At 44.7% G+C, this 25,483-nt stretch overlaps 1 protein-coding gene across 1 annotated transcript in view; it reads right to left on the bottom strand.

Moving 5' to 3' along the window:
* Positions 1-22,824, bottom strand: part of Eif2ak2 (eukaryotic translation initiation factor 2 alpha kinase 2) — a 29,016-nt gene extending 6,192 nt beyond the window's left edge. The window contains exons 1-11 of the mRNA XM_036170876.1: positions 22,671-22,824; positions 18,769-18,900; positions 16,391-16,511; positions 12,985-13,118; positions 11,531-11,654; positions 10,862-10,989; positions 9,844-9,894; positions 7,775-7,897; positions 6,218-6,370; positions 4,548-4,728; positions 426-554 (exon numbers count right to left, since the gene is read on the bottom strand). Coding sequence (XP_036026769.1) covers positions 426-554; positions 4,548-4,728; positions 6,218-6,370; positions 7,775-7,897; positions 9,844-9,894; positions 10,862-10,989; positions 11,531-11,654; positions 12,985-13,118; positions 16,391-16,511; positions 18,769-18,884 — 1,260 coding nt within the window. The 5' untranslated portion in view covers positions 18,885-18,900; positions 22,671-22,824. The remainder of the gene's footprint in view (positions 1-425; positions 555-4,547; positions 4,729-6,217; positions 6,371-7,774; positions 7,898-9,843; positions 9,895-10,861; positions 10,990-11,530; positions 11,655-12,984; positions 13,119-16,390; positions 16,512-18,768; positions 18,901-22,670) is intronic.
* Between the last annotated feature and the right edge of the window lie 2,659 nt (positions 22,825-25,483).

The following is a 25,483-nucleotide window of genomic DNA, read 5'->3' as shown; positions in this document are numbered from 1 at the left end:
CATGTATGGTACATGTACGGTATGTGTGGTGTGTAAATATAGTATATGTAGTATATGTATGAATTGTATATATGGTATGTGTGTTATATGTAGTATATATACATGGTATGTATAGTATATATGTGGTATGTATGGTGTGTATATGATATATACATATATGGTGTATATGTGTGTGTGTGTGTGTGTGTGTGTAATCTATGGTGGAGTGCTACCAGAGAAGATGCCTGACACCCTTACACAACCTCTGGCCTCCATATGCTCATATACAAACATGCACACACCACACACGTGTACACACACCTACATGAATTTGTACTTACACCACATGAACACACACACACACACACACACACACACACACACACACACACACAGAGTAAGAAAATAAAGAAGTAAAATACAGATAGAAAGGAAAGGGCTTTTACCTGTTCTGGACTCATGTATAAATAAGTTCCTGTATCCTTTGTTCGAGCTCTGTCACTTTCCTGGGCTGTTGCGAGGCCAAAGTCTCCGATCTTTATGCGTCTTTCATCTACTAAAAATATATTACCTGGCTACAGAAAAGACAATTAATTAATAGATGGATTTGAACCAACTATTACCACAGGTCCCAGCAATCTTTTATGCTGGTTTATACATATTTTTATATATTGCATGGCATTTATCCTTGCACGGCAGCCCACATCGGGGAATTTGATGCCTGGGGTCTCTAAAACGCCTGCTGAAGAAAGAGGGGACTGAGGTGACAGTCAAAGCCGCTTGCTTCACACCTGCCCCAATGATCATAACAGCTGTAAGGTGAAGAAGATTCACTGTGGGGGCTGGGGATGCAGCTCAGTGGTAGAGTGCTTGCCTAGCAAGCGCAAGGCCCTGGGTTCGATCCTCAGCTCAATAAAAAAAAAAGAAGATTCACTGTGCAGGGCCCCAGGGAGGGATCCAGGCCTGGAGCTGGGGTGTGAGTAAAAGCATTTGCTTTCATACACCCTAATCTAGTGAGAGGTTCAGGGGATGGGAGTTAGAGCTCCCCATCCCAGACACGGCTAGCCATCCCCCCCACCCCAACCAAGGAATGCTTCAGGTGTGACTCGGGGTCTGATGGGAATGAAAACCTCTTCCAATTTTGAGTCTCTGAGTGGGTCAGTTCTCAGTGATGCTGCAGGATATCCCATGCAGGATTTCTCCCCAGATGCTGACAATATTTTAGTGAGTATATCTATCTCCTCTACCTTGTTAAGTAGAAGTTGGTAATTTTCACCAAACAACTTTTCTATGTATTTCCTTTGGTTTTGTTGGGGTTGTTGAGGTTTGGTTTGGTTTGGTTTGGTTTACAAGGTTTCACATATCCCATGCTAGTCTCAAACTCAATATGTAGCCAAGGATGACCTTGATCATTTGATCCTTTCACCCCCACCTTCTGAGTCCTAGGATTAAGAGGATGAGTCACCATGCCTGGTTTATGTACAGCTATGGAGCTCCATGAATGCTGGGCAAGCACTCTAACCAAAGAGCTACATCTCTGGTCATTCTAGGATGCAATATTAAGCATATTTAAAATGTGTGTGTGTGTGTGTGTGTGTGTGTGTGTGTGTGTGTGTGTGTAGGACAATTTTATGTCATCAGCTTTCTCTTTCCACCTTCATATGGGTTCCAGGAATTGAACTTAGATCACTAGTCTTGTACAACAAACAGCTTTACCCACTGAGCCATCTCACTGCCCCAAACGTGTATATACACGTGTGTGTGTGTGTGTGTGTGTGTGTGTGTGTGTGTGTGCGTGTGCACGTGCACACATAACAAACAAATAAAGTGGCCACATGGCTGAAAACAGGAAGATTATTGGTGCCAAAGTTAATATCTATGCCATTCTTGCAAAGACTAGATATTCAATACAATGTTGGGTTACACACACACACACACCCCTGCAAGAGGGCCTCACTAAGGAATGAGAGATCAGATGAAGAGCCCAGAGAAGTGCTTCCAAGAAGCCCTGTGCAGAAATTAGCAATGAGATTCAAGTTCACTCAGTGGATTTAAACCTAAAGTCAGAGACGGAAGAAGGATATTTGTGTGTGGTAGATGTGGGGAGACAATGTCCCCAAGCTAAACAGAAGTCACAGCAGTGGAACTTTGCTGTACCCACAAAGGAGATTGCTCCCCCAATACAGCTGTAGCCCAACTCTGAGAAACCAAAGATAGAATTTGTGTAAGTATCTAATCTAAGCTTGATGAGACAAGGAGAAACATAAGATCACTTTTTATTAAAAAGAAAAAAACAAGCCTGGAGTGGTAGCTCATGCCTTTAATCCAAGCACTTGGCAGAATAGGCAGGTGGATCTCTGTAAGTTCAAGGACAGGCAGGTCTACAGAGTGAGTTCTAGGACAGTCAGAGCTATTACAGAGAAACCCTATCTCAAAAAAATCAAAAACTAAAAAAGAGAAGAAAAAAATTTTAAATAAAGTAAAAACAACGATGCTCTGTCTTCTTTAATCGGTTACATTATGAATAAATGAAATGTGGGGTTATGGAACAGGGAAGAAGTGTGTCAACTTGATCCAGGGAGCAGAGGATAGGTCAGATGATCTGGCTGGAGCTAACCTCCCTGGCACAGAGGTAAGATATGGAGAAGCAGTGGACACCCACTCTCTAGAAACCACATGGCCCTCCCACTATGGCCTGGAGCTTGAGATTGTAACATAGTAAGACGCCAACTCTTGGAGACTTCCTGTAAGAATGGTTCTCTGGGAGACACCCGCAAGGACATCTTTCTAATCATTTCTGGGATGAGAGGAAACAGCATTGTAGTAGAAAGGTCAGAAAGATGTGGGAGAAAGGACCTTGGATCTGGATGAACCACACCCAGAGAAAAAAACTTCCCTGTAAATAGACACAAGAAAAGATCACTTCATGCCACAGGGCCCAACCAGGGCAGATTCAGGAAAGCTGGCAGGTGAGCCGAGAAGAACATTCCAGAACGCACTCCGCACTCTGATGATGGCCTGGAAGGAATACCCAACCTTCTCATTTATTTGCAAGTGAATAAGTAGGTGTGGGAACAATTGTGCTTCATTTCTTAATCTTTTATGAGTTGAATACTTCATAACATATTCCTATGTATAACACAGTTGAGTAAACATGAATATATCCTAAGCAGAAAGATCTGATGAGACTTTCTTACACATTTTGCAAATTTCTTCCATATCTGGTTTTACAGAAAAGACAAATGGATTCTTGTATTTGTTTCTCATTCAGACTGTAGTGTTTTGACTGAGCTGTGTGAAGGAAGCCCGGACTCACACAGATAATTGCTTATTTAATTCTATGTATGATTTATACCAAAATGTGAAGGGATAGCAAATAAAAACAAAAATTAAAATGTTATTGAGATAGGGTCTATATATGTAGACCAGGCTAGCCTCAAACTCATAATCCTCCTGCCTCAGGCTCTCAGATGTTGGAATTACAAGTATGTGCCATCCATCCTGGCCCTCATTTATCTTTTGGAACATAACATTCCTAAAAAAATGTCCTAACTCCCAAGAATACTTTCAGTTATTGGTATAGAGAAATATTAGAAATGGATGAACTCAAATATCAAGTTCCTGAGCTCACAAATGCAAGGCAAACAGAAGAACTCATATGTGTTGAAGGCCACTTAATTCTAGCTCGGTTCCACAGGCAGCTATAAACAGGGGACTTGTTTTTCCTAGGGACTGTTAGAATCATTCCTTGTTGTGGCTATCTCAGACAGGTGGGGTACACAGACACCAAGATATACTCAGATAAGGCTCTTCTGCCTTAGAGCAGAAAAGGCCAAGGCAGAGTGATTTGGAAAGGCTCAGTAAAGGAATCAGGACCAAAAGGGGACAGGCATGCGTGTCCGGTGAAGAGCATGAACAAGGCTGTCAGGTAGGACTTGAGAGCTGGGGTAGGTTTGGGATAAAGAAGGCAATCACAGCCGTTTGGCCTCTCTCCTTTCTTGCTGAGGTAAAGGAAAAGCAGAGAAACTAGTTGTCCGGACCATGAAAGCAAACATACTCAGAGGGATGATGGGCATTTGAAAGCTTGGATGACTACAGTTTTCCTAACCATGGAATAGAAGATCCCAATCAAGAGAACACTAGGACCAGGCTGTGGACTCCTTAGCCATGCCTGCCCTCAGGAACAAGAACTGAACCGCCGTGGAACAGAGCCATGCCACAGCCGAAGCTGGGTCCCAGCAGCTGGCCATCCCTGGTGACCGCCAGTTACTTTCAGTCTGTGAAAGCTGTTATTGTTTGCAAGCAGGCAGTGACCATCAAGCTTTAGCCTGAAGAGAACGAGAGTTCTAATAGTTATCATTGTCACAAGAAGTCCACAGCCCAGGGAGGTCAGCTACATAGTTGCACGCGATGGCATTTGGGGTAAGTTCCAGACCCACTCTAGCAGACTAGAAAAGTGTAATTTTATCAAGACCAGCAGGCCATCACAAGTTGAAAGATAGAGAAAATACACTTTAAAGTCATTAAATGATGTATTTATCAACTTACAAAGTACATTCGCCACTTACCTTAAGATCTCTATGAATTAAACCTTTCGAGTGTATATAATTCACCCCTGTCGTGATTTGTTCAAATAATTCCAAAATCAAATCTTTGTCTGTGTTACTCAGCATTCCATTTTCCAGCCATTGCTCCAGAGTTCCTTTATCACAGAATTCCATTTGGATGAAAAGACACCGGGTCTTTGGTCTGGATACAAAATTCACAGTATGTTAAAAATAGCAATGGGGATGAAGTTATTTTTAAAACTCTAACATATCTTATGAAACCCAAAACATGGTTCAGAATGGAAATCTGAATGTAATAAACTGAAATAAAGACCTTTAATCCCAGCACTCAGCAGGCAGAGCCAGGCAGATCTCTGTGAGTTCGAGGCCACCCTGGTCTACAGAGCGAGATCCAGGACAGGCACCAAAACTACACAGAGAAACCCTCTCTCAAAAAACAAAAACAAAAACAAAAAAACAGACAAAAATAGCGTAAACTTGAAATCAAATAAACCATTTTATAATAATCTTAATTTCTCAAGTATACAGAGCTTTAATTGCTTATCTATAAAGTACGAGCCTATATATTCTTTAATGCTGAAGATCTTTGATGACTTCTGATAAGAGGTATGAGTAGTCCTTGTGGCAGAAATCTAGCTTTTTCCATTTTTATATCAAACAATTTTGAAGCACTCTGACTCATCTGCAGTTAACTGAACATCTGTTTTACAAAGGGCACAGAACAGGCACCTTAAAAATGAGAAAATGAGTTCGGTACTATCCTTATCATCATGGGAATTAGAGGCTCACACAAGAAGTTTAAAAAAAAAAAAAGTGCAAGATGATAGATAGCCCATTGAGAACTCCTAGAGATGTGCCAATAAACTGACTACTGTAAAGACAGAAGCTGGAGGACTGGTTTGGTTAACCAGTTTGTATTTTCTTCTGAACTAAGTGGGTTGATATCAAATTTATATTTCCCGAATACACACATGCTAGAAAATATAAAGATGCAGCCAATGATTCACTTAAAGCTAACCAAGCCTTTTGTCTACTGATGCTCAGTGACCCTTAGAGTTCTCAATGGCACGAGGAAGCGATGGATAGGACACTGGCAGGAGGTGGTGAATGATGAGGTCTCCAGTGACACCAGGATTTCAGTGAGAAGACTGTCCCCAAGAAATCCAGATGACTTTCAAAGGCAAACACCAGTCTTTTAGAATTACCCATCCTACAGATGGGGGTTGACCTAAAGCAAAGCACTAGGGATGGAAGCTGGGCATACCCTATCATAGCGCCCCACGCCACCACAGTGGTACAGCGACACTCCAGAGACGCACTGCCAGCAGCCTCTTAGAAGGAAGACAGGCAAGTCTCAGCAGTGAAGAGAAGACCTTTGGATTCAGCCTCTACATATTAAATCTGTCTTTACTCTGGTAAACCATACATAACCCGCACTGGCTATATGGAGAACAGTGGGGTCAGGAATGCCAAACAAGTGGTTTTTAAAACAACTAAAGAATTTTTAAAGGGTTTTGTTTTGTTTTGTTTTTTTTAAGTTTTATTTTCAGGGGCTGGAGAGATGGCTCAGAGGTGAAGAGCACTGGCTGTTCTTCCAGAGGTCCTGAGTTCAATTCCCAGCCACCACATGGTGGCTCACAACTATCGCAGCTATGAGAATTTCTTCTTACCGACTTGGATCGTTATTCATGCTCTGCTCGAAATCATACTCGTTATCAGAGCTCTCCTCGAAATCATAGTCCTCTCCCAGCCAACAAACATGGTATTGAACAATATTGACATGGTTGAGCGCCGCCAGAGCTTTTACTTCACGCAGTGCCTTCCTAGTTAAAAGGACCCAGAAAACAAATGTGTCGTTACCGATCCCTGTTCCCTGATAACTACAGAACACCTCAAGGAACAGGACGCAACCACCCAGGCTCCTCTGTCTAATAGTCACCATGGCTCCTACTCCAAGTGTTAGCACGGGAGCCAAAACTCAAAGGGGAAAAAATGAATGCGCAGAAGAACCACAGATGGGTTAAACCACAGATTTAGCTCAGTGGTAGAGTGCTTGCCTAGCAAGCGCAAGGCCCTGGGTTCGAACAGCTGTTCTTGTTCTCAGCAGGTGCATCTTTGTGAGTTCAAGGCCAGCCTGGGCTACAGAGTGAGATCCAAGACAGGCACCAAAACCACACAGAGAAACCCTGCCTCAAAAAAACAAAAAAACAAAAAAGGACAGTGACTTCAATAATAGACATCCAAAATTTTAAAATCATTTGTATCTTCTTTTATGTGTCTATAACACAATTTTCAGTAACTAAATCATATTTGATATTCTGTTTAGAAGATGGGTGGAAATCTTTGGATTTTACAAGCGAATCTCATTTGGGAGAAAAAGCAGGTAACCCAGGCAGCAAGCAGAACCCAACTGAGAATTTTCAATGTATGACAAAAATACACCAAGGGACTAGTTTATGCAAAGAAACTGAGACTTGGTACTATGAAAGCTTTACAGAGATTGTGCTCAAGAGCTAAAACGCTGTGATAGTTTCTTGAAATTACCCTGTACTGGCTGGTTTAACCTCAATTTGACACAAAGCAAAGACATCAGAGAGGAGAGAGCCTCAAAATGGGGAAACTGAGAAACCACCTTACACCAAATAAGTCAACACCTTCGGGGTCCAGTACCATCTCAAAATGATGCATTTATATATATATAATTTATTTATTTTTGTTTTTCGAGACAGGGTTTCTCTGTGTAGCTTTGCACCTTTCCTGGATCTCACTCTGTAGCCCAGGCTGGCCTCGAACTCACAGAGATCCGCCTGCCTCTGCCTCCCGAGTGCTGGGATTAAAGGCGTGCGCCACCACTGCCCGGCGCATTTATATTTGTAAACTGAAATAAATACCCACTTGTAAGGTAAGGTCATTTCAGAATAAGCCAAACTCTTGCAGGCATAATGAAAAGTTAAGGAGGACCAGCAAGAAATGTGAGTGATGAGGGCAGATGTATAAAGAATGGTGACAGCCCAGCACACTGTGTCCAAAAAAGCCAGACATCGGGGTTGGAGAATGGCTCAGAGGTTAAGAGCACCAACTGGTTTTCCAGAGGTTCCAAGTTCAAATCCCAGCACCCACATGCTCACACCCATCTGTGATGAGATCTGGCACCTTCCCCTGTATACATAATAAATAAATAAATAAATAAATCTTTAGAAAAAAAAAAAAGCCAGACATCTACTTACTTTGTGTTATACGTAACACGCTTAATAGCGTAAGTCTTTCCGTCAATTCTGTGTTTTGCTTTGAAGACCTGGCCAAATCCACCTGAGCCAATTATTTCTATATCTTCATAGTCCTTGTTAAGCCTAGGTAAGATAGATATTGCTGTTATGCTGACGTTTAGTAAAAAAAAAAAAAAAAAAAAAAAAATTTCCTTCTTGTTTTTAATAACATCCGGCAGAAATCTTGAGTCACAAGAAACTCTTCCTCTTTTTCCTTTCCTTCCCCTCCCTCTTTTGATAGAGGATTCAATCCAACAGATCACCTCCTCTAGCTGCACATAAGACGGAGGGTTGGGGATTTAGCTCAGTGGTAGAGCACTTGCCTAGAAAGCGCAAGGCCCTGGGTTCGATCCTCAGCTCAAAACAAAAGACACAAGGAAGTATCCTTTCCCAGTGGGTGAAAAGAGGAGGAGAAACTCCCCTCCCAACTATTAAACTTGGTCAGCTGTGTGCCCCAGGTAGCACACGGAGAGCAGAAGCCCTGAGCCTCTTGGGCTAGAACAGCCTGTTTGCTTCCCTCCTCCCGCCCCACATCCCTATTCTTCCAAGCCATATCACCACCACCTGCCCACTCCTCTCCATTTCCAGCAGCTTCACCGAGGGTCAGCCATCAGGCTCCTGCAGCGGTGGCCTGCTGCCGGATACCCCACTTCTGCCCTACTTTAGTGAGGAGAACTTGGTCTAATCATGTCTCCCTCCCACCCAAACCTCCCACAGCCTTGCCTTTGCATTTGGCAAAACCCAGGAAGCCCCTACAGGGCACATAAGGCGCCCTTCTTTCAACCCCACCCATCACACTGCGTCCTTGTTCATGACACACCAAGCTCATGCTTTCTCCACAGAAGGCTGCCCCGAGGGCTTTGTTTCCAGTTTTTAGTCACACTACTGTTCTTCTTTAACTCTGGCCTTATTTTGTAGTTATAGATGTATGTGTGTCATATAAATGTGTGATTACAGATCAACACATGCATGTATATATGTGGGTGTGTGCATGTGCATGTGCACGTGTGTGTGTGTGTGTGTGTGTGTGTGTGTGTGTGTGTGTGTAGGCCAGAGTTTGATGACAGAAGTCTTCCTCAGTGACTCTCCAACTTTGTTTTTTTTGTTTTGTTCTATATTTTGAGACAGGGTTTCTCTATGTAGCCTTGACTATCCTGGACCTTGCTCTGTAGACCAGGCTGGCCTCGAACTCACAGAGATTCACCTGCCTCTGCCTCCCAAGTGCTGGAATTAAAGGTGTGCGACACCACCAACTGGAGCTCACTGATTGGTTATGCTGGCTGGCCAATGAGTGCCATGGATCCGTGGAGCTCACTGATTGGTTATAACTCCCTGCCAGTGTGGGACTTACAAATGTATGCAGTGCCACACCTGTCTTTTTAGAGGGGCACTTGGTATTCAAACTTAGGCCCCCATGTTTGCACAGCTGAGCCATCTCCCCAAACCTCTTCCCTTAATGCCAGTCATCACCTCAAAACTTTTTGAGAGGAAGAATTCTACTCTATTTGTTCTTATCATAAGTCTGATGCCCAGAACAGTGGTGGGTATATATCAGGTGCTTAATAAGCATCATTGGTTCTAAACTTGCATTCAATGTCCCCCTGATTCAAACAGGCTTCCTTCATCTTGGGTATTTAATTTTAACCGAAACATCATCTATAGAAGATGAATTCCCACCCCCCTTTCCTTTTTTGCCCCGAGAAATCTTGTATGGCGCTGGAACACAGGTCCAGGTGGATTGGTTTCGATTACCACAGGAGCCCTTTCTTCCCTTCTTTCCTTTCCTCTCTCTGTCCTTTGCCTCCTAATAACGGATATAAAGGATTATTTGCTTTCAGTTTTGACAGCGTCCGAGGGTATCAGAAAAGCTGATAACTCGGTAGAGATTTGCATTTGCTGTGTTCCTCTTGGATTCTTAAACCCAACTTCTCCAAGAGACACTGACCCTCGGCGGGCCTGACCACGCCACAGCTACTCATCACGAAACTTTGTTTCATGAGCGTGCTTACCGTCAGACAAACTCCCCTTACCTGCAGTCTACGGTATGTTTATTCTCTCCCACATCATTAGGTTCCAGGTTTCTAAAATTGAGACAAAAAAAAGAAAAAGAAAAATACAAAACTCACACAAAACTGTAACCTGTATAACTTTAGAGCAGGCTTTATGCCATGCACTGGGCATTATATATTTTGCATCAGCTATCAGAATGACAGGGAATGGGTGTTCAACTTCAGAAAAGCACCTCCTGTTGGTTCTCTTCCAACGATCTTTTTTCATCCCTTTCCTGCTTCCCATTTTCACCCGAACACACTCATCACTCACTTCCCATCTCCTTCTTCCCCAGAATCAGAACGTCCCTAGGAATGAGGTCCCCTGGGTCGCTCCCTTCTGCCCTCATTCCTCACTGGTGATGAGCCATCCACAGTGGGATGTTCAAATATCACCTCAAACCAGACACAGCCATCCTGCCCGGCTCCCTCTTCACCCTCGAGTCTTCAACCTGATGAATGCTGGCGGTGCCAGGAGTAGTGACTGATGCAACATCTGTTGTCCTCTTTGCCCGCTTCTCTTCCCTCAGCCACGTCTGCCCTGCCTTCACAATCCTTCTCACAAATCCTCCTCTTCCCTCCTCACTGATACAGGCACCAGCGGGGTGGGCCTGATCTCGTGCTAAGTTCCTTTGTCTCCGCCCATCCACCTCAGGAGTTGTATTTTGTTCAATTTACTGCTCACAAAATACTGATAGAGAAGCACTACTAAAAGAAAAGAGTAACTTTTATATGAATTCAGCCTAGGTTTTTGAAAGTTTACTTTTATTTATGTGTATATATATATTCTGTGTGAGTGAATGCCATGTGTGTTTGGGTGGCCCACGAGGCCAGAAGAAGGTATTGGATTCCACATGGCTGGAGTTACAGGTGGTTGGGACCCACCTGGTGTGAGTTCTGGGAACCAAATGTGGGTGAAGGGAGGTGATGGGGATTGGATCCACAGCCTCAGACTTGCCCCACCCGCAGCCCGCTCACCACATTTGCTATCCAAACTCACAAATTGCTTATTAGAGACGAGCTGCTGGACAGGCCACTGGATGAAGACATGGTAAAACCACTGGATGAAGACGAGGTAAAACCACTGGATGAAGACGAGGTGAAACCAGATGCTGCTCTGTCAACACTCTGAAAGAAGGGGAAGCCCTTAGCAAGCTTACAGGCAGCCAACTTACTTCTCGGTTGTGGCTCATATTCTCCTCACAGGCACCCAGACCACAAACAATGGCAAAAATTAACCCATTTTCATGGGTGCCTGAGCTAAGTTTTAAAAGCAGTCCTGAATTCCCATGGAACTCTTTTTCTTTCTTTCTTTCTTTTTTTTTTTTTTTTTGGTTTTTCGAGACAGGGTTTCCTCTGTGTAGCTTTGTGCCTTTCCTGGAACTAGCTCTGGAGACCAGGCTGGCCTCAAACTCACAGAGATTTGCCCGCCTCTGCCTCCCGAGTGCTGGGATTAAAGGCGTGTGCCACCACCGCCCGGCCCCCATGGAACTCTTATATCCCTGAGACCTTCTAGCCCTACGGTTCATGGATCATTGGTGGTACACAGAACGGAGGAATCATTCTGTGTGCAATTGGCAAATGCCTGCATTCTGCAAACAGTCTGACCTGAAGCCAACTTTAGAGGGAATCGTAACTGTACAAATTAAATCTCATCGACAACACGTACCATTGAGCTTTTCTCCGATAGCTTCTGATATGCCTCTTTAGCAGCCGACTGCTTTGCTTCCTGTTTGGTAGCACCTGAACCGACACCATATGTTGTCTCCCCCAGTTTGCATTTACAGTTAAATCTAGAAAAAGAAAATGTGAGTATTCATTCACATATCAAAAATAATGTCAATCCAATGTACAATTTGGAGAGAAAAAAAAAAAGAACCCTGCAGACAAATAAAGGCCTTGAGATCAGACTAATTTTAACTATTTCTATATTTCCTACCTCACATAATTTAAACCCCACAAGAATGGCCATCTGAATTATCTGAATAATCAGAAACGGTTGAGACCTTAGTTCACACTTCCCCAGAAACACCTCATTCTTTCTTGCTTCGCTGAAAGATTCTGACAGCGACATACCAAGTGATGGTTTTAGAAACAAACGAACAAACAAACAAAATCTTTTCAGCCTCAAATAAAAAGATTTAGAGGGAGAGAGGAAAGGAGGAGATCCAGCAAATTTTCTAGAGCTGCTCAAACAGGAAAGAAAACCAGTTGGCAGAGCAGGGCTCTCAGGGGATGAGCCACAAGGGCGCAATGCTTTGGGAAGTCAGCTCACTGAGGATGCTCTCAATACCTCGGGACTCTACTCCTTATCCACACACCCTACCCCTCACAGCAGCTTTCTTCCCAGATTAGGCTGGCCGAGGCTAACACCACTCCTGCTGATGCATGGCACTTTGTCCGTCTATTCAAATGCGAGCAGACACTCACACAAGCTGCTCCCTAACTGAAAATGGGAGAGCCAGTCCGTAGAGGGGCAGACCAGTGGTCACAGGGCTGCAGCTGCCTTGGCCTCAGGGAAGGGAAGAACCCTGCATCCCTCATGCATGGGCATCCTGAACTCTGTGAAATGTGTAGCAGACTAGTCATTCAGATGCACCTCAAAAATCAGCAGACCCCTCTTATTCGCTGGGGATACATCCTAAGAGCCAATGGATGACTGATACCCTAGATTGTGTGGAACCCTAGAAATACTCATTATTCTTTTTATGCATTCCTATGATAAAGTTTAACTCATAAACAAGACATAGTGAAAGATTAGCAATAGCTAATAAACTACAACAATTAGTGCAATGTACTCTACTCCTAGGTTTGCGAAAGGGTCTTCCTCTAGATACGGCTTCCTGTACCATGCTCACCCTCCTGTTGACCGAAGGTAACGGAAATTTCAGAAAGCAAAACCAAGGAAACAAAGAGGCTACTGTAAAAAAAAGTCAGCCACATTTGATTCCAATGGACCCTGCAGTCTCGGGAATTGAGCATTTGATGTTTATAAATCATCATGTAAAAGCTTCCACAATGAATGTATAAAGGGGGCAAATACTTGTGGGAAACTGCAAACGAAAGCCTCACAGTTCTGTTGCTTGTATACAGTGAAAGAGCAGGCGCCAAATCAAATCTCACTTGTGGGGTGACTGCGCATCAGAGACGGTGTGTTCATAATTTATAGACAAGTTTCTCTTCTGGGCAATACTATTGACAAGGCCTATGTAATTCCCAACGAACGACCCCTCAGAAGCATCCGTCTGATTATCCACCTACAAAGAAAAAAAATGCGTTTAATACAAATCATGCATTATCATATGAAATTCCTAAATGAGTGACATGAGAGACAACGTGTTATGGGTTTCCCAATTATATTTTCTTATTAAAAGTGTAACTAGGGGTTGGGGATTTAGCTCAGTGGTAGAGTGTCCTGGGTTCGATCCTCAGCTCCACAAAAAAGAAAAAAAAAAAAGTGTAACTATATTAGAAAAAAAATCTGTAAAAATAAATTCTTCATTTAATTAAAAAAATCCTAAGAAGCATATGAAAAGTACATAACTATGATGTTTTGAAATATGTATACACTGCACAATGGCTGAATTTATATATATATCACCTTGTATGCTTTTCTTCCTTTTTTATATGGCAAAGACACTTAGGAAATATATTCCCTAGCAATTTATAAATATACAATTCATTAAGTCACTCACTTTCCTTTGATAATTTCACTAAGAAACGAGGTGTGCTGGTACACGTGTGTTATCCCAGGCCTCAGGGAGTCAGAGGCAAGAGGATCAAGGCCTAACATCTACCCTAGCTATGTCCTGCTGGAGCTTGTAAAGGAACTACAGGGTCTCCAGGACACAGGACAGCTGCGGGATATCCGAGAGGAGTTTTGGTGAGGGTCCACTGATGATGACGTGCCAGAAACCAGAGGCCTTGTGCCAGACCAATGACTCATTGCCGTGAACATTTGCCAGTGAAGCTGACTGGACAAAAGGGTAGACTGTGTGAGGCACCACGGCTCCCAATGCCACTAAGATGAATGAAAAGGCAGGGAAGACAGGGGAGCAAAATGGTTTTTTGTTTGTTTGGTTTTATTTTGTTTGGTTTTAGGGTTTGTTTTTGTTTTGTTTTATTTTGTGTTTTGTTTTTTGGTTTTTGTTTTTGAGGATACTGCAAGGGTGAAGGGCAGATATAGGAGAACTGGGAAATGAGTGGAATTGGGGTGTGTGATGTGAAATTCCTCAAGAATCAATAAAGAAATTATGTTTAAAAAACATATCAAGGTCAACCTGAGCTACACAGAGAATCTGAGGCCAGCCTATGCTAAAATAGAGTCTGAGGCAAGCCTGAGCTACACGGAGAGTTTGAGGCTAGGGTGTCTCTTTTGTTGTTGTTGTTTTCAAAACAGGGTTTCTTTGTGTAGCTTTGGAGACTGTCCTGGAACTCACTCTGTAGACCAGGCTGGCCTCAAACTCACAGAGATCCACCTGGCTCTGCCTCCCGAGCGCTGGGGTTAAAGGCTTGCGCCGCCACTGCCCACCATGAGACTAGACTGTCTTATCAAAGCAAAGCAAACCAAGCCCATTTTCTTATTTCACTTTCTAGGATTTATTGCCTTTATTCATTTTAAAATTTATGTGCATGTGTGTGTGTGTGTGTGTGTGTGTGTGTGTGTGTGTGTGTGTGTACACACGCATGAGGGTGCCTGAGGAGGTCAGAAGGCAGGTGTGATCCCTTGGAGCTGGAGTTATAGGTGGTCGTGAGCCACCCAACGTGCTGGGAACTGAACTCCGGTCCTCTGTAAGATACACACTCTGGATATCTGAGCCCTCCCTAGCCACACACCCCTTCTTTTTCTATGAAAATAGTATTGTAACACTTTCTAGCATGCCACAACCTTTGTGAAACTCAACAGAGCGTAAACAAGGGAAGGAAAGTTCTGTGTTGGTCCACCAGTTACAGGAAAAGATGTGCACAGAAGCAGCACTGTTATTGTCAACCTTCACTGTTTCCCACCTGATCAGATGTGGTCCAAAGTTTCTCCTTCATTAACCTTACCAAAGAACTGGGCTTGGGTTTCGTTCACCCTTATTTTTTTAAAATTTATTTATTTATTCTTATTTTGTGTTCCCTGGTATGTTACCTGCATGAGGTATGTCTGTGTGAGGGTGTCAGAGGCTCTGAACTAGAGTTACAGACATTTGTGAGCTCCATGTGGGTGCTCTTAACTGCTGAGCCATCTCTCCAGCCCCCTCATTCACCCTTATTATTTTTTTAAGGTTTATTTATTTATTTTGTATACAGTGTTTTGCCTACAGGCCAGAAGAGGGAGCCAGATCTCATTACAGGTGGTTGTGAGCCACCATGTGGTTGCTGGGAATTGAACTCAGGACCTTTGGAAGAACAGCCAGTGATCTTAACCTCTGAGCCATCTCCCCAGCCCCTCACCCTTATTATTACGTGTGTTCTTCTACACGAATTTCCATCATTGTTATTGTTGTCTGTCTCCCACTTTGAGAGGAGGTTACCGTATTTTATCATTTTTTTGGCTTATTAATAAGAGAATTTGTGGTTTTCCTTGGTTGCTTTTGACTTGATTATAAGGATGGCATTTTCAAGTAAGATTATCCGGGAGTATTTTGGAAGGTAATACTTCCCAATATCTGAGGACGATTTTCCCATCTCACACACAAATCAGTTCGTGTTTCATTTTGTACTCATGATTCCAGTCTCTTGGTTTTTGACATTGTAGCAGGTAACCTGAGCTTTTTACCAACTGCCTAGACATTTGTAAAGTGCCCTCGCCTTCCCTCGGGTCCATGCTTTCATAAGGATCGATACTGTTCTTGGTACTTCTGCATGTCCCTCTACCTACAGAGTTAATTTCATCTAACGCCATGTCTTTATTTCATAACACTTTCTGCTGAAATATCTCCAGATAGCTTTTTTTGTTTGATATTAGCAAATTGTATCCAAGGCCTTGTGCATGCTAAGCACAGAACCATATACCCTCCCCCATGTCCCCAGGGATCAGATAGACCTGTTTACAGTTTGTTTGTGTTACGTGCCATTGACCCTGTTTGCAGCTCCAGGAACACCAAGGTGATGTATGTTGGTTCTCTGTAATTTTCCAAGTTCCCAGTTCTCCCTACCAGGACTTGCATGGCTTTGTCTGTTCTGTTTGCTTCCGGAGGTGGGAGGGACCCTCCTAGCCCTTATGAGCCCATGTCCCTCTGAACAGTCACATCTTTCCACATGTATTCAACCTCAGAGCACGTAAGTGTTGCTAGCGCTCACAGAGAAGCACACAATTTCGTCAGCAAATTTCCTGGAGTATTTCACACTCAGGAAAAGAAACGGAGTTAGGAAGAAGAAAAGAAATAAGACTTTGAATGAATAGTTTTACGCTAGCATGTGTATTTTCTCACTGAGAGAAATTATACACGATACATATGCATACATATATACACACACGCATACAAACATATTTGCAGCTTCCCTTTAACTACGGGAGGAAAAAAAAGCCAATTACACCCACCTTATTTTCGTCGTTAAGTGTATTAACAGCTAATTGGGCAGCAGCATTTCTTGCTTCCTGCTTGGATTTACCTTCGGCTGCGGGAAATTCTTTCCCGTCTATTATAACTTGAAATGTAAACCTGGTTAAAAAGACAGTATTTACAACATATTATACAGCTTGTAATTGACCTCAGGACAGGCGCTCTGGTTGCCACTGCCGCAAGTACCTTTCAGCGTTCAAAGTCACGCTCAGGATGTACTTAATTGAAGCACCTACCACAATAACAATGTCTTCTTTTTTAATTTTCCAGATCCGCCTGCCTCTGCCTCCCAAGTGCCTTTATTTTTTATTTTACGTGTTTTGCCTGTGTGTATGTGTAGTGGGTAGCCATCCCAGCCTTGGCCTGGAAGTTCCAACCCCCATTGAGGCTTTGGTAATGGTCACACCCACAAGGCGGGGCTGAGGGAGGACGCTGAAGACCCAGGATCCAGAGGAGAGGCTTCTCTTGGTTCCGGGACCCTGGACACTGGAGGTGGACAGAGCAGAGTTCTCCAGAGAACACCGCCAGACTGCGTCATCCCTTTCCCAGACCCTGCAACCTACCCCTTCATTTGTAAGCTACCCCACAAAACAAACCTCCCTTTTAACTACGTGGACTGGCCTTAATAATTTCACCAATATCTTAGTGGTTAGGATTCGGTGCTCTCATTGCCGAGGCCGGCTAGCTCAGTCAGTAGAGCATGAGACTCTTAATCTCAGGGTCATGGGTTCGAGCCCCATATTGGTGAAATTATTAAGGCCACTCCACCTAGTTAAAAGGGAGGTTTGTTTTGTGGGGTAGCTTACAAATGAAGGGAAAGGTTGCAGGGTCTGGGAAAGGGATGGCGCAGTCCGGCAGTGTTCTCTGGAGAACTCTCCTGGGTCTACCTCCAGCATCCAGGGTCCTGGAACCAAGAGAGACCTCCTTTCAATCCTCGGTCTTCAGTGTCCTCTCTCAGCCCCGCCTTGTAGGCGTGACCATTACCGAAGCCTCAATGGGGGTTGGAACTTCCAGGCCAAGGCTGGAATGGCTACCTACTACATGTATGACTGTGTGAAGGTGTCAGATCTTGGAGTTATAGACAGTCGTGAGCTGCCATGTGGGTTCTGGGAATTGAACTCAGGTCCTCTGGAAGAGCAGACAGTGCTCTTAACTGCTGAGCCATCTCTCCAGCCCACAATGTCTTCTTGAAACAGAGAAGTTTGTATTTTTCCCCCATATTTCTTTTGTTTACTTGTTGTTGTTGATATTTATTTGTTTATTTACTTACTTACAGTGTCTCCCTATATAACCCTGGCTAGCATCAAACTCACAACAATCCTGCTTCAGCTACCCAAGTGCTAGGATTATAAGCATGAGCTACTGTGCTTACTTTTTTTTTTTTCCTATTTATTTGGGGGTGGGGAGGTCAGGGGGTGGTGGTGGTGGTTATGTGTCTGTGTATGTTGTCTGTGTGCTCATGACAGGACATGCTTGTTGGAAATCAGAGGACAGCTTTTGGGAATCTGTCCTCTCCTTCCATATGTGGGTCCCAGAGAAAGCCTCAGGTCATCAGGCTTGGTGGCAAATGTATTTACTCACTAAGTCATTGCTCCAGCCCCCCCCCTTTTTTTTCTCAAGTCCTCTGTGGTTAGCAGACTGCCAGGAGGACTCTCCCAGGACTCTGAAGCTTCTCTAAGGAGCTGAGGTACTGACTTCTGAATTGCACTGTAGTTGTCTCCTCATATTCTACATTTATAGGGACAGCCCTTCTATTGTTTGTTCGGATTTTTTACCTTTTATTTTTCCTTTCAAATGCCTGGAATTGAACTCAGGCCGTATATATTCTAAGCACATGCTCTAACAGTGAGCTACACCTCCATTATCTGTGTCATACTTTCCTTCATTCCGTCATTTTGGGGTTTTTTGAGAGAGAGAGAGAGAGAGAAAGAGAGAGAGAGAGAGAGAGAGAGAGAGAGAGAGAGAGAGAGAGAGTTTGTATGTGTGTCTCTGTGTGTGTTCAGTAGATTGTGTGTGGTGTATGCATATGCCGGGGGAGTGAGTTGTCTATGTGCACCCAGAAGTCAAAAGGACTCCAGGCAGCCCGCTCTGTCACTCTTTGCCTTATTCAAAGAGTATCTCATCTTATTGAGATGGTCTCTCACTGAACTTAGAGCTAGGCTGGTAGACAGAAAGTCCCAGCAATCCTCCTGTCTCTGCCCTACACAGTGCTGGATTTACAGCCATGTACTCAGGCATGCTGAGTTTTTTATGTGGGTGCTAGGGATTTGAACTCAGATCTTCATACACAGCAAGAACTCTTACCCACTGAGTCACCTCTCTGGCCCTTCTCATACCTTTTCTGATGGCAACTTACCTCCTGTCATGTGGAGGTCCTGTAACATCAAGTTCTTTATACGTAATTGTTACTCCATTCTTCTGACGGTATTTATTAAGTTTGTCTATGAAGAAACCTGGTGTATCACTGGCCATTTTTCCTTCCAGTAACCTGCAATGGAAGAAGTGTCTGTATACACGACATTAACAGACTGCATCTAATTGATCTTCCCAACCCACCAGAGGAGACCATGGGAGACAGTGTAGCTCATCTCAGCCCCACATAAATTCAGAGAACACTTCGTGCCAGGATCTTTCTTCCTCTCCTCCTAAACCATCTATCTTCAAAACTACTGACCAAGGAAAGAGAGCCCTGTCCTTTGCTCCACTCCTGTTTTCCAAGGAGTGAGATGTTCCAGTCTGTTTACCTGCCTGAGAAGGCATAAAAAATACGCCGGGCGGTGGTGGCGCACACCTTTAATCCCAGCACTGTAGAGGCAGAGCCAGGCAGATCTCTGTGAGTTCGAGAGGCCAGCCTGGTCTACAGAGTACGTTCCAGGAAAGGCGCAAAGCTACACAGAGAAACCCTGTCTCAAAAAACCAAAGAAAAAAAATATAGGAGAAGAATTACAGCTTTTATGTTGAAAACAAGGCTATATATACATATATTGCTATATATTATACATACACACATGCACACACATAACTATGTCCACACAGCACACACACATACACATGTACACATACAACTATGTACACATACATACAGCATACACACATATACATGTGCACGAACATAACTATGTACATATACATACAACACATACATATACACACAATTATGTATACATACATTAATTTGCACACACACACACACACTGTTTAGAAAATAGGCAAAGTACTTGAGTGCTATTCTTCCAAAGGAGACACAGCAATGGCCGACAAAAAAGTGAAATGATACTTAGTGCCATTACCCAGGAGAAAGAAAGGAAAAAAATGTTTCTTGCTATAGATACATTTAACCTGATTTGGACATTATACAATGTATACATAGCATCAAAACATCACCTAGTGCCCAATAACTCTGGAAAATTTTATGTTTCTGTATATCTATTTAAAAGTGAACAGGAAAATTTAAAACATGAGGTTTAGTGGGCTGGAGACATAGCTCATTGGGTAGACAGCTTGTCTAGCATGCACAAAGCCCCAAGTTTGATCCCCAACACCACATAAAATGTAATTTTCCTTTTTAAATTGTAAACAAGATTCTTCACACTGGGATCTTTTAAAGAAGCGGTTGTCAACCTGTGGGTCAAGACCCCTTTGGAGGTTGAACGAACCTTTCACAGGGGCTGCATATCAGATATTTACATCAAGATTTATTAACAGTGGCCAGGCGGTGGGGGTGCACGCCTTTAGTCCCAGCACTCGGGAGGCAGAACCAGACGGATCTCTGTGGGTTTGAGGCCAGCCTGGTCTAGAGAGCGAGATCCTGGACAGGCACTAAAACTACACAGAGAAACCCTGTCTCAAAAAAAACAAACAAACAACAAAAAAATTCATTAACAGCAGCAAAATTACAGTTATAAAGTAGCAGCAAAACAATTTTATGGTTGAGGGGTCACTGCAACATGAGGAACTGTATTAAAGGGTCTCAGCATTAGGAAGGTTGAGAACCACTGTCTTAAAGCATCATTCTGATTCTGGAGCCTCTGCAAGCCACCAAGACTGCTCTTGTGATGTTCCCAGTGGCTAACTCATTGCCAAATCCAATAATCATGTCGGTCACTCATTCCCATCTCCTTCCTTGCCCCTTCTTGGCTTAGGACTGTGAGACACCTGTTCCCCGGGTTCTCACCCTTCCCCACGAGCTGTGCCTTCTCTGCCTTCATTCCTGGTCCCTCTTCATCTTCTTTTCATCTAAATATTGTCCTCAAGTCTCAGTCCTCAAGTCTCCTATTCCCTACTTTCCTTCTGTCCTGGTGATCACCTCCAGGCTGTGGCGTTACATTCTACGTACACAGGGATGGTTCTCACCAGGGTTGGCAAGATGGATCAGCAGGTCAAAGGAGCTTGCAGCCAAGACTGACCATCTGAGTCCAATCCCTGAGACCTACATGATGGAAGGAGAATCGACTTCCACAAGTTATCCTCTGACCATAACAGGCTTACTGAAGCACATGCACACACACACACACACACACACACACACACACACACACACGCACTAGCGCGAAACACACTAAAAGAATAAATTTAAATAAATAAATGGACAGCTGGAAAGGTGACCCAGCAGTGAAGAGCACTGCTGCTCTTGCGGAGAATCCAAGTTGGTCCTCAGCACCCATATCAAGCAGCTCACAACCTCCTGGTAATTCTGGCTTCAGGGCTCCAAGGAACCTGAATTCACATGTACATACCCCCACACAGATACACAGATCATTAAAAATAAAAAGTAAATACATTCTTTAAAAAAAATAAATAAATGTAACAGTTGTAACTGAAAAATGAAGGAAGGCACCTGAGTTAAGTTACCATAGGGGCTTGATACAAATGAATGAATGAATCCATCAGGGAACGAACACCAAGGTACCTTCCAATCCACACTCCTATGAACTGGAGTCCTCTGTCTACCGGGCAATTTTTATTCACCTGTCAGGCTGGGCCTGGCCTTCTTTGATGCTGCCAGGGCGTCTAGTATCATTCCCCGACAACGCTCACCGCAGCCTGGACTGCTCAATAATCTCATCGGTGAGCTCACCAGGAAGCAGTTAGAGCTGGTATTCCCACACTCGAAGAACTGTTCATCACATGCACCAACAAGCGCCACCTGCCTGTCCCACCTGTGCCCCGAAGACACTAGCCTCACTCCCTGCAGACTATAGACCCCCAGAAGTCTATGGCCCTGCCAGCAGCCGCTTCCCATACCACATGCATTCAGCTCCTATCTGATATACAAACGAGCTAGCCTCAAACGGTGTTCCGGGCCCTGCCAGGTTCACAGCGCAAGCCGAAGAAGATGAGCACTATCTGCACAAGATTCTAATGCCCTGGGCAGTGTTTTTAGCCTGCCTGGAGAGTGTCTTTAGTTTCTGGAAGGCAAGGCACTTTTAGTACTAAACGTGCAACAGGAAATCCCATGTGTCTAGAATTCAAGGGTGTTGGTGAATTAACATCCATTTTAACATACGTGTAGTGAGCACTTGTATCAGGTGCTGGGATTATACAAGCCGAGTAAAAACTGCTTTTGGGATCTTACTGGTAGAAAGATACAGACAAATCATGGTACAAAACTACGGGGGTGGGGCGGGCAAGGAGGGCAGAGTGGAGATTCTTGCTCAGGGAAGGCGGCTCATAGCATTGACTCTGTGAGAAGGATCGGGTATACAGAGGGCTCTGCCCATGGCAATGACTTGGGGTGGGGGGGGGGGGGGGGGGGGGGGGGCAGGGCTTTCCAGGAAGTAGGCCGAAGGCACCGTAAAGGCCCAGGAGCTGAAGGGTACTTGGCTGTGATCCAGAAGTACCGAGAAAGTTTGAAAGTGGTGGTCAAGCGGGGGTGGGGGGATGGGAGTGGGGGGTGGGAGGTGAGGGGGGGGGGGGGGGGGAGGGCGCTTTGCGTGACCGTAGGGGTTCGTGTGGCGGAAATCTTAGCCGGAAAGCAAGGATCGGGTTCAGACTTGAAGGAAACTCAGGTACGTGGAGAAGAGCAAGGTGCAGTACGGAGCGGGACCGGGCTGACACGGAGGCCCGCCAACTGGAAGACCATCAACTGTGCATCCCCAAGTCTTTGCCTGGTGTTTAGCCAGTCTCCGGGTCATTCGGGCTCCCGGATTTCCCTGCAGATCTTCAGGCCATCGGGCTTGTCACTTTCCTTCTAGGTCCCTTGCCCCCGTCCCCTCACCGCTGTCCAGGAAGAGTGGGAAAATAACCCTCAGGTCTTACCGCGTTCCTGGCTCTGGACAGTGGCCCGCGCTCCGGCTTAGGATTCGAACTGCGCTCCGGGTGCTGGCTCTGCGATCCCGTCCCCCTGCCGCCGCTCACGGTCGGAGCTCCGGTCGGTGGAAGACCAGACCAGGCCCATTCACTCTTGTTTCGTTTCCCCGGCGGACTCCGCCTCCCCGCACTCAGCCCCTCCCGCACCGGCTGCAGGCGTGGCTCCTCCGTCGCAGCGCGCGCGGGACCCAAAAGCACCGGGAGTCTCCGCACTCCCGCGCAGCCACAGAGGCGCCTTGCCATTGGCGCTCTCCCCGGCTTCTGGACATTTCCTGGCTCCTAAGTTGGGAAAGCTCAGCTGGAGGAGGAGGGAGACCCTCAAACGTCCTGTTCGCGGTGCTTACTAGGTCCCCGGATCAATGATCACATCTAATTTTCAAAACAAACTTTCTAGGATGCCGCTGGGCACGTGGGTGCTGCCGAATTCCAACCACCAGTGGGAGATACTGAGTGGCTCTCAGAGGGGTCCTGCCAGGCTCTGTGGGTGACAGAGTCAAGACAGTCCAAGTCTAGTAAACATGTGTTTCCCTCTTCCCTTTTCACACTGGAGAAGAGTCAAGGAGGGCATGGCCATCTTGACAAAATTGGCCAGGGGGATGAAGGATTTTCGATCTATTCCCATGTGTCCATTCCTTCCAGGGTACCTGCCAGCCCCTTACTGCGAACCATCCACCAGGTCAGGCCGCTCCTAGAAGGGCCTCAGGGAATATTCTATCACAAGGCAACATCAGTAGTCTGGGGTTGATGAGAACTCCTACCCTCCTGTAAGATGATAACACATTCGCAGAGTCCCGATCGCTGGCACAGGACTTGGACTGTTCATCTTTTTTTTTTTTTTTTTTTTAAGATTTATTTATTTATTATATATACAGCATGTATGACTGCTGGCCAGAAGAGGGCACCAGAACTCGTTACAGATGGTTGTGAGCCACCATGTGGTTGTTGGGAATTGAACTCAGGACCTCTGGAAGAGCAGCCAGTGCTCTTAACCTCTGAACCACCTCTCCAGCCCCCGGAATGTTCATCATTTAATTTGCGACACACACTATTCAGTGGGACATCCTCAGGCCAAGACTCTGAGCTAAGCACCATCTCCATCCCCACTCAACAGATGAAGAGAACTCAGGAGCTAGAATTAGAACCAAGAAGCTGTACTCCCAATCTGAGGTAGGAAATCCCAATCCGGGTTGTGATTTGAGTTCTGTAATGCAAAACTCTGCTGGAACATTTAGGCAGGTCCGAGGTATAACCATCTATCTTTTAACCACATTTCCAAGTGTTTAAAAAGGCTCTGTCAGGGGTGGAGAGATGGCTCAGTGGTTAAAATCACTGGCTGCTAGTTTGGCCTGTTTGAGGGGTCCCAGGCAGTGGGCTCAGGATAGCCCCGGTGCAGAAGCTGGCTTTCTGGAGCCCATTACCTATGGTGGGATGCCTTGTTCAGCCTTGATACAGGAGTGAGGAGCTTGGACCTGTCTCAACTGAATGTACCAGGCTTTGCTGACTCCTCATGGGAACCCTTACCCTTTTGGAGGAGGGGATGGAGGGTCGGGGTGGGGTTGGCTGGTGGGGGAAGCAGGAAGAGGGATGAGAGGGGGATCTGTGGTTGGTATATAAAATGAATTTTAAAAATTCTTAAAAAATAAAATCACCGTCTTCTCTTTCAGAGGTCCGGGTTCAGTTCCGAGCAACCATCTGATGCCCTCTTCTGGCATTTGGGTATACATGCAGAACAGTCATACATAAAACATAAAAAATAAAATGTAAAAAGATGAGTCTGTCAGAAGTGAGTATTTGCTATGTTCTGTAAATGTGAGGAGGCTATGGAAGCAAAAATGGATGGGACAGGGAGCCTCTGATCTTCCCAAGATAGTTTAAGAAATGCATGAGAAACTCAAGCATGAGTATACAACACACCCTGTGATGTCTACCCCCAAAGATCTTTTATTTATTTGTTTGTTTGTTTTTTCGAGACAGGGTTTCTCTGTAGCTTTGGAGCCTGTCCTGGAACTCGCTTTGTAGACCAGGCTGGCCTTGAACTCACACAGATCCACCTGCCTCTGCCTCCCGAGTGCTGGGATTACAGGCGTGTGCCACCACCACTCGGCTATTTATTTATTTTTTTAAATATTTATTTATTTATTATGGACACAGAAGAGGGCACCAGATCTCATTATAGATGGTTGTGAGCCACCATGTGGTTGCTGGGAATTGAACTCAGGACCTTTGGAAGATCAGCCAGTGCTCTTAACCACTGAGCCATCTCTCCAGCCTCTTATTTTATTTTATTTATTTTTTTGGAGCTGAGGATTGAACCCTGAGCTTTGTGCTTGCTAGGCAAGCGCTCTACCACTGAGCTGAATCCCCAACCCCAGTCTTTTATTTCTTGTAGTCTCTTGGCTGATTTAAAAATCTGTTTCAGGAAGTGGTGATGGTGTCATGGGTCTATGAGGATGCTGGACCAAAGTCTATCAAATTGTGCAAACAGGAAAATTGTATACTATGTGAATTATCTGTCAATAAAGATCTTATATATAAAAAAAATCTGTTTCTGAGCTTGATGTTATGAGCTGCAGAATTACAAAATATTCACTAGGTCTCTTCTTTTGTTGGCAAAGAAAGTAACCCCGGGAAAGCAGATTAGGATGAACCCACGGGCCTTTGCCCTCTCAAATCTTGCTGTCCCAACAGGCTTTCCGATCTTTGTCCGACGAGGCTGGCATCTCCTGGATTGAAGAACCTGAAGTAGTCACCTGCAAGAAACG

The sequence above is a fragment of the Onychomys torridus genome, chromosome 21 (assembly GCF_903995425.1).
Source record: "Onychomys torridus chromosome 21, mOncTor1.1, whole genome shotgun sequence".
Lineage (NCBI taxonomy): Eukaryota > Metazoa > Chordata > Mammalia > Rodentia > Cricetidae > Onychomys > Onychomys torridus.
This window is presented reverse-complemented; position numbering and strand designations above follow the sequence as displayed.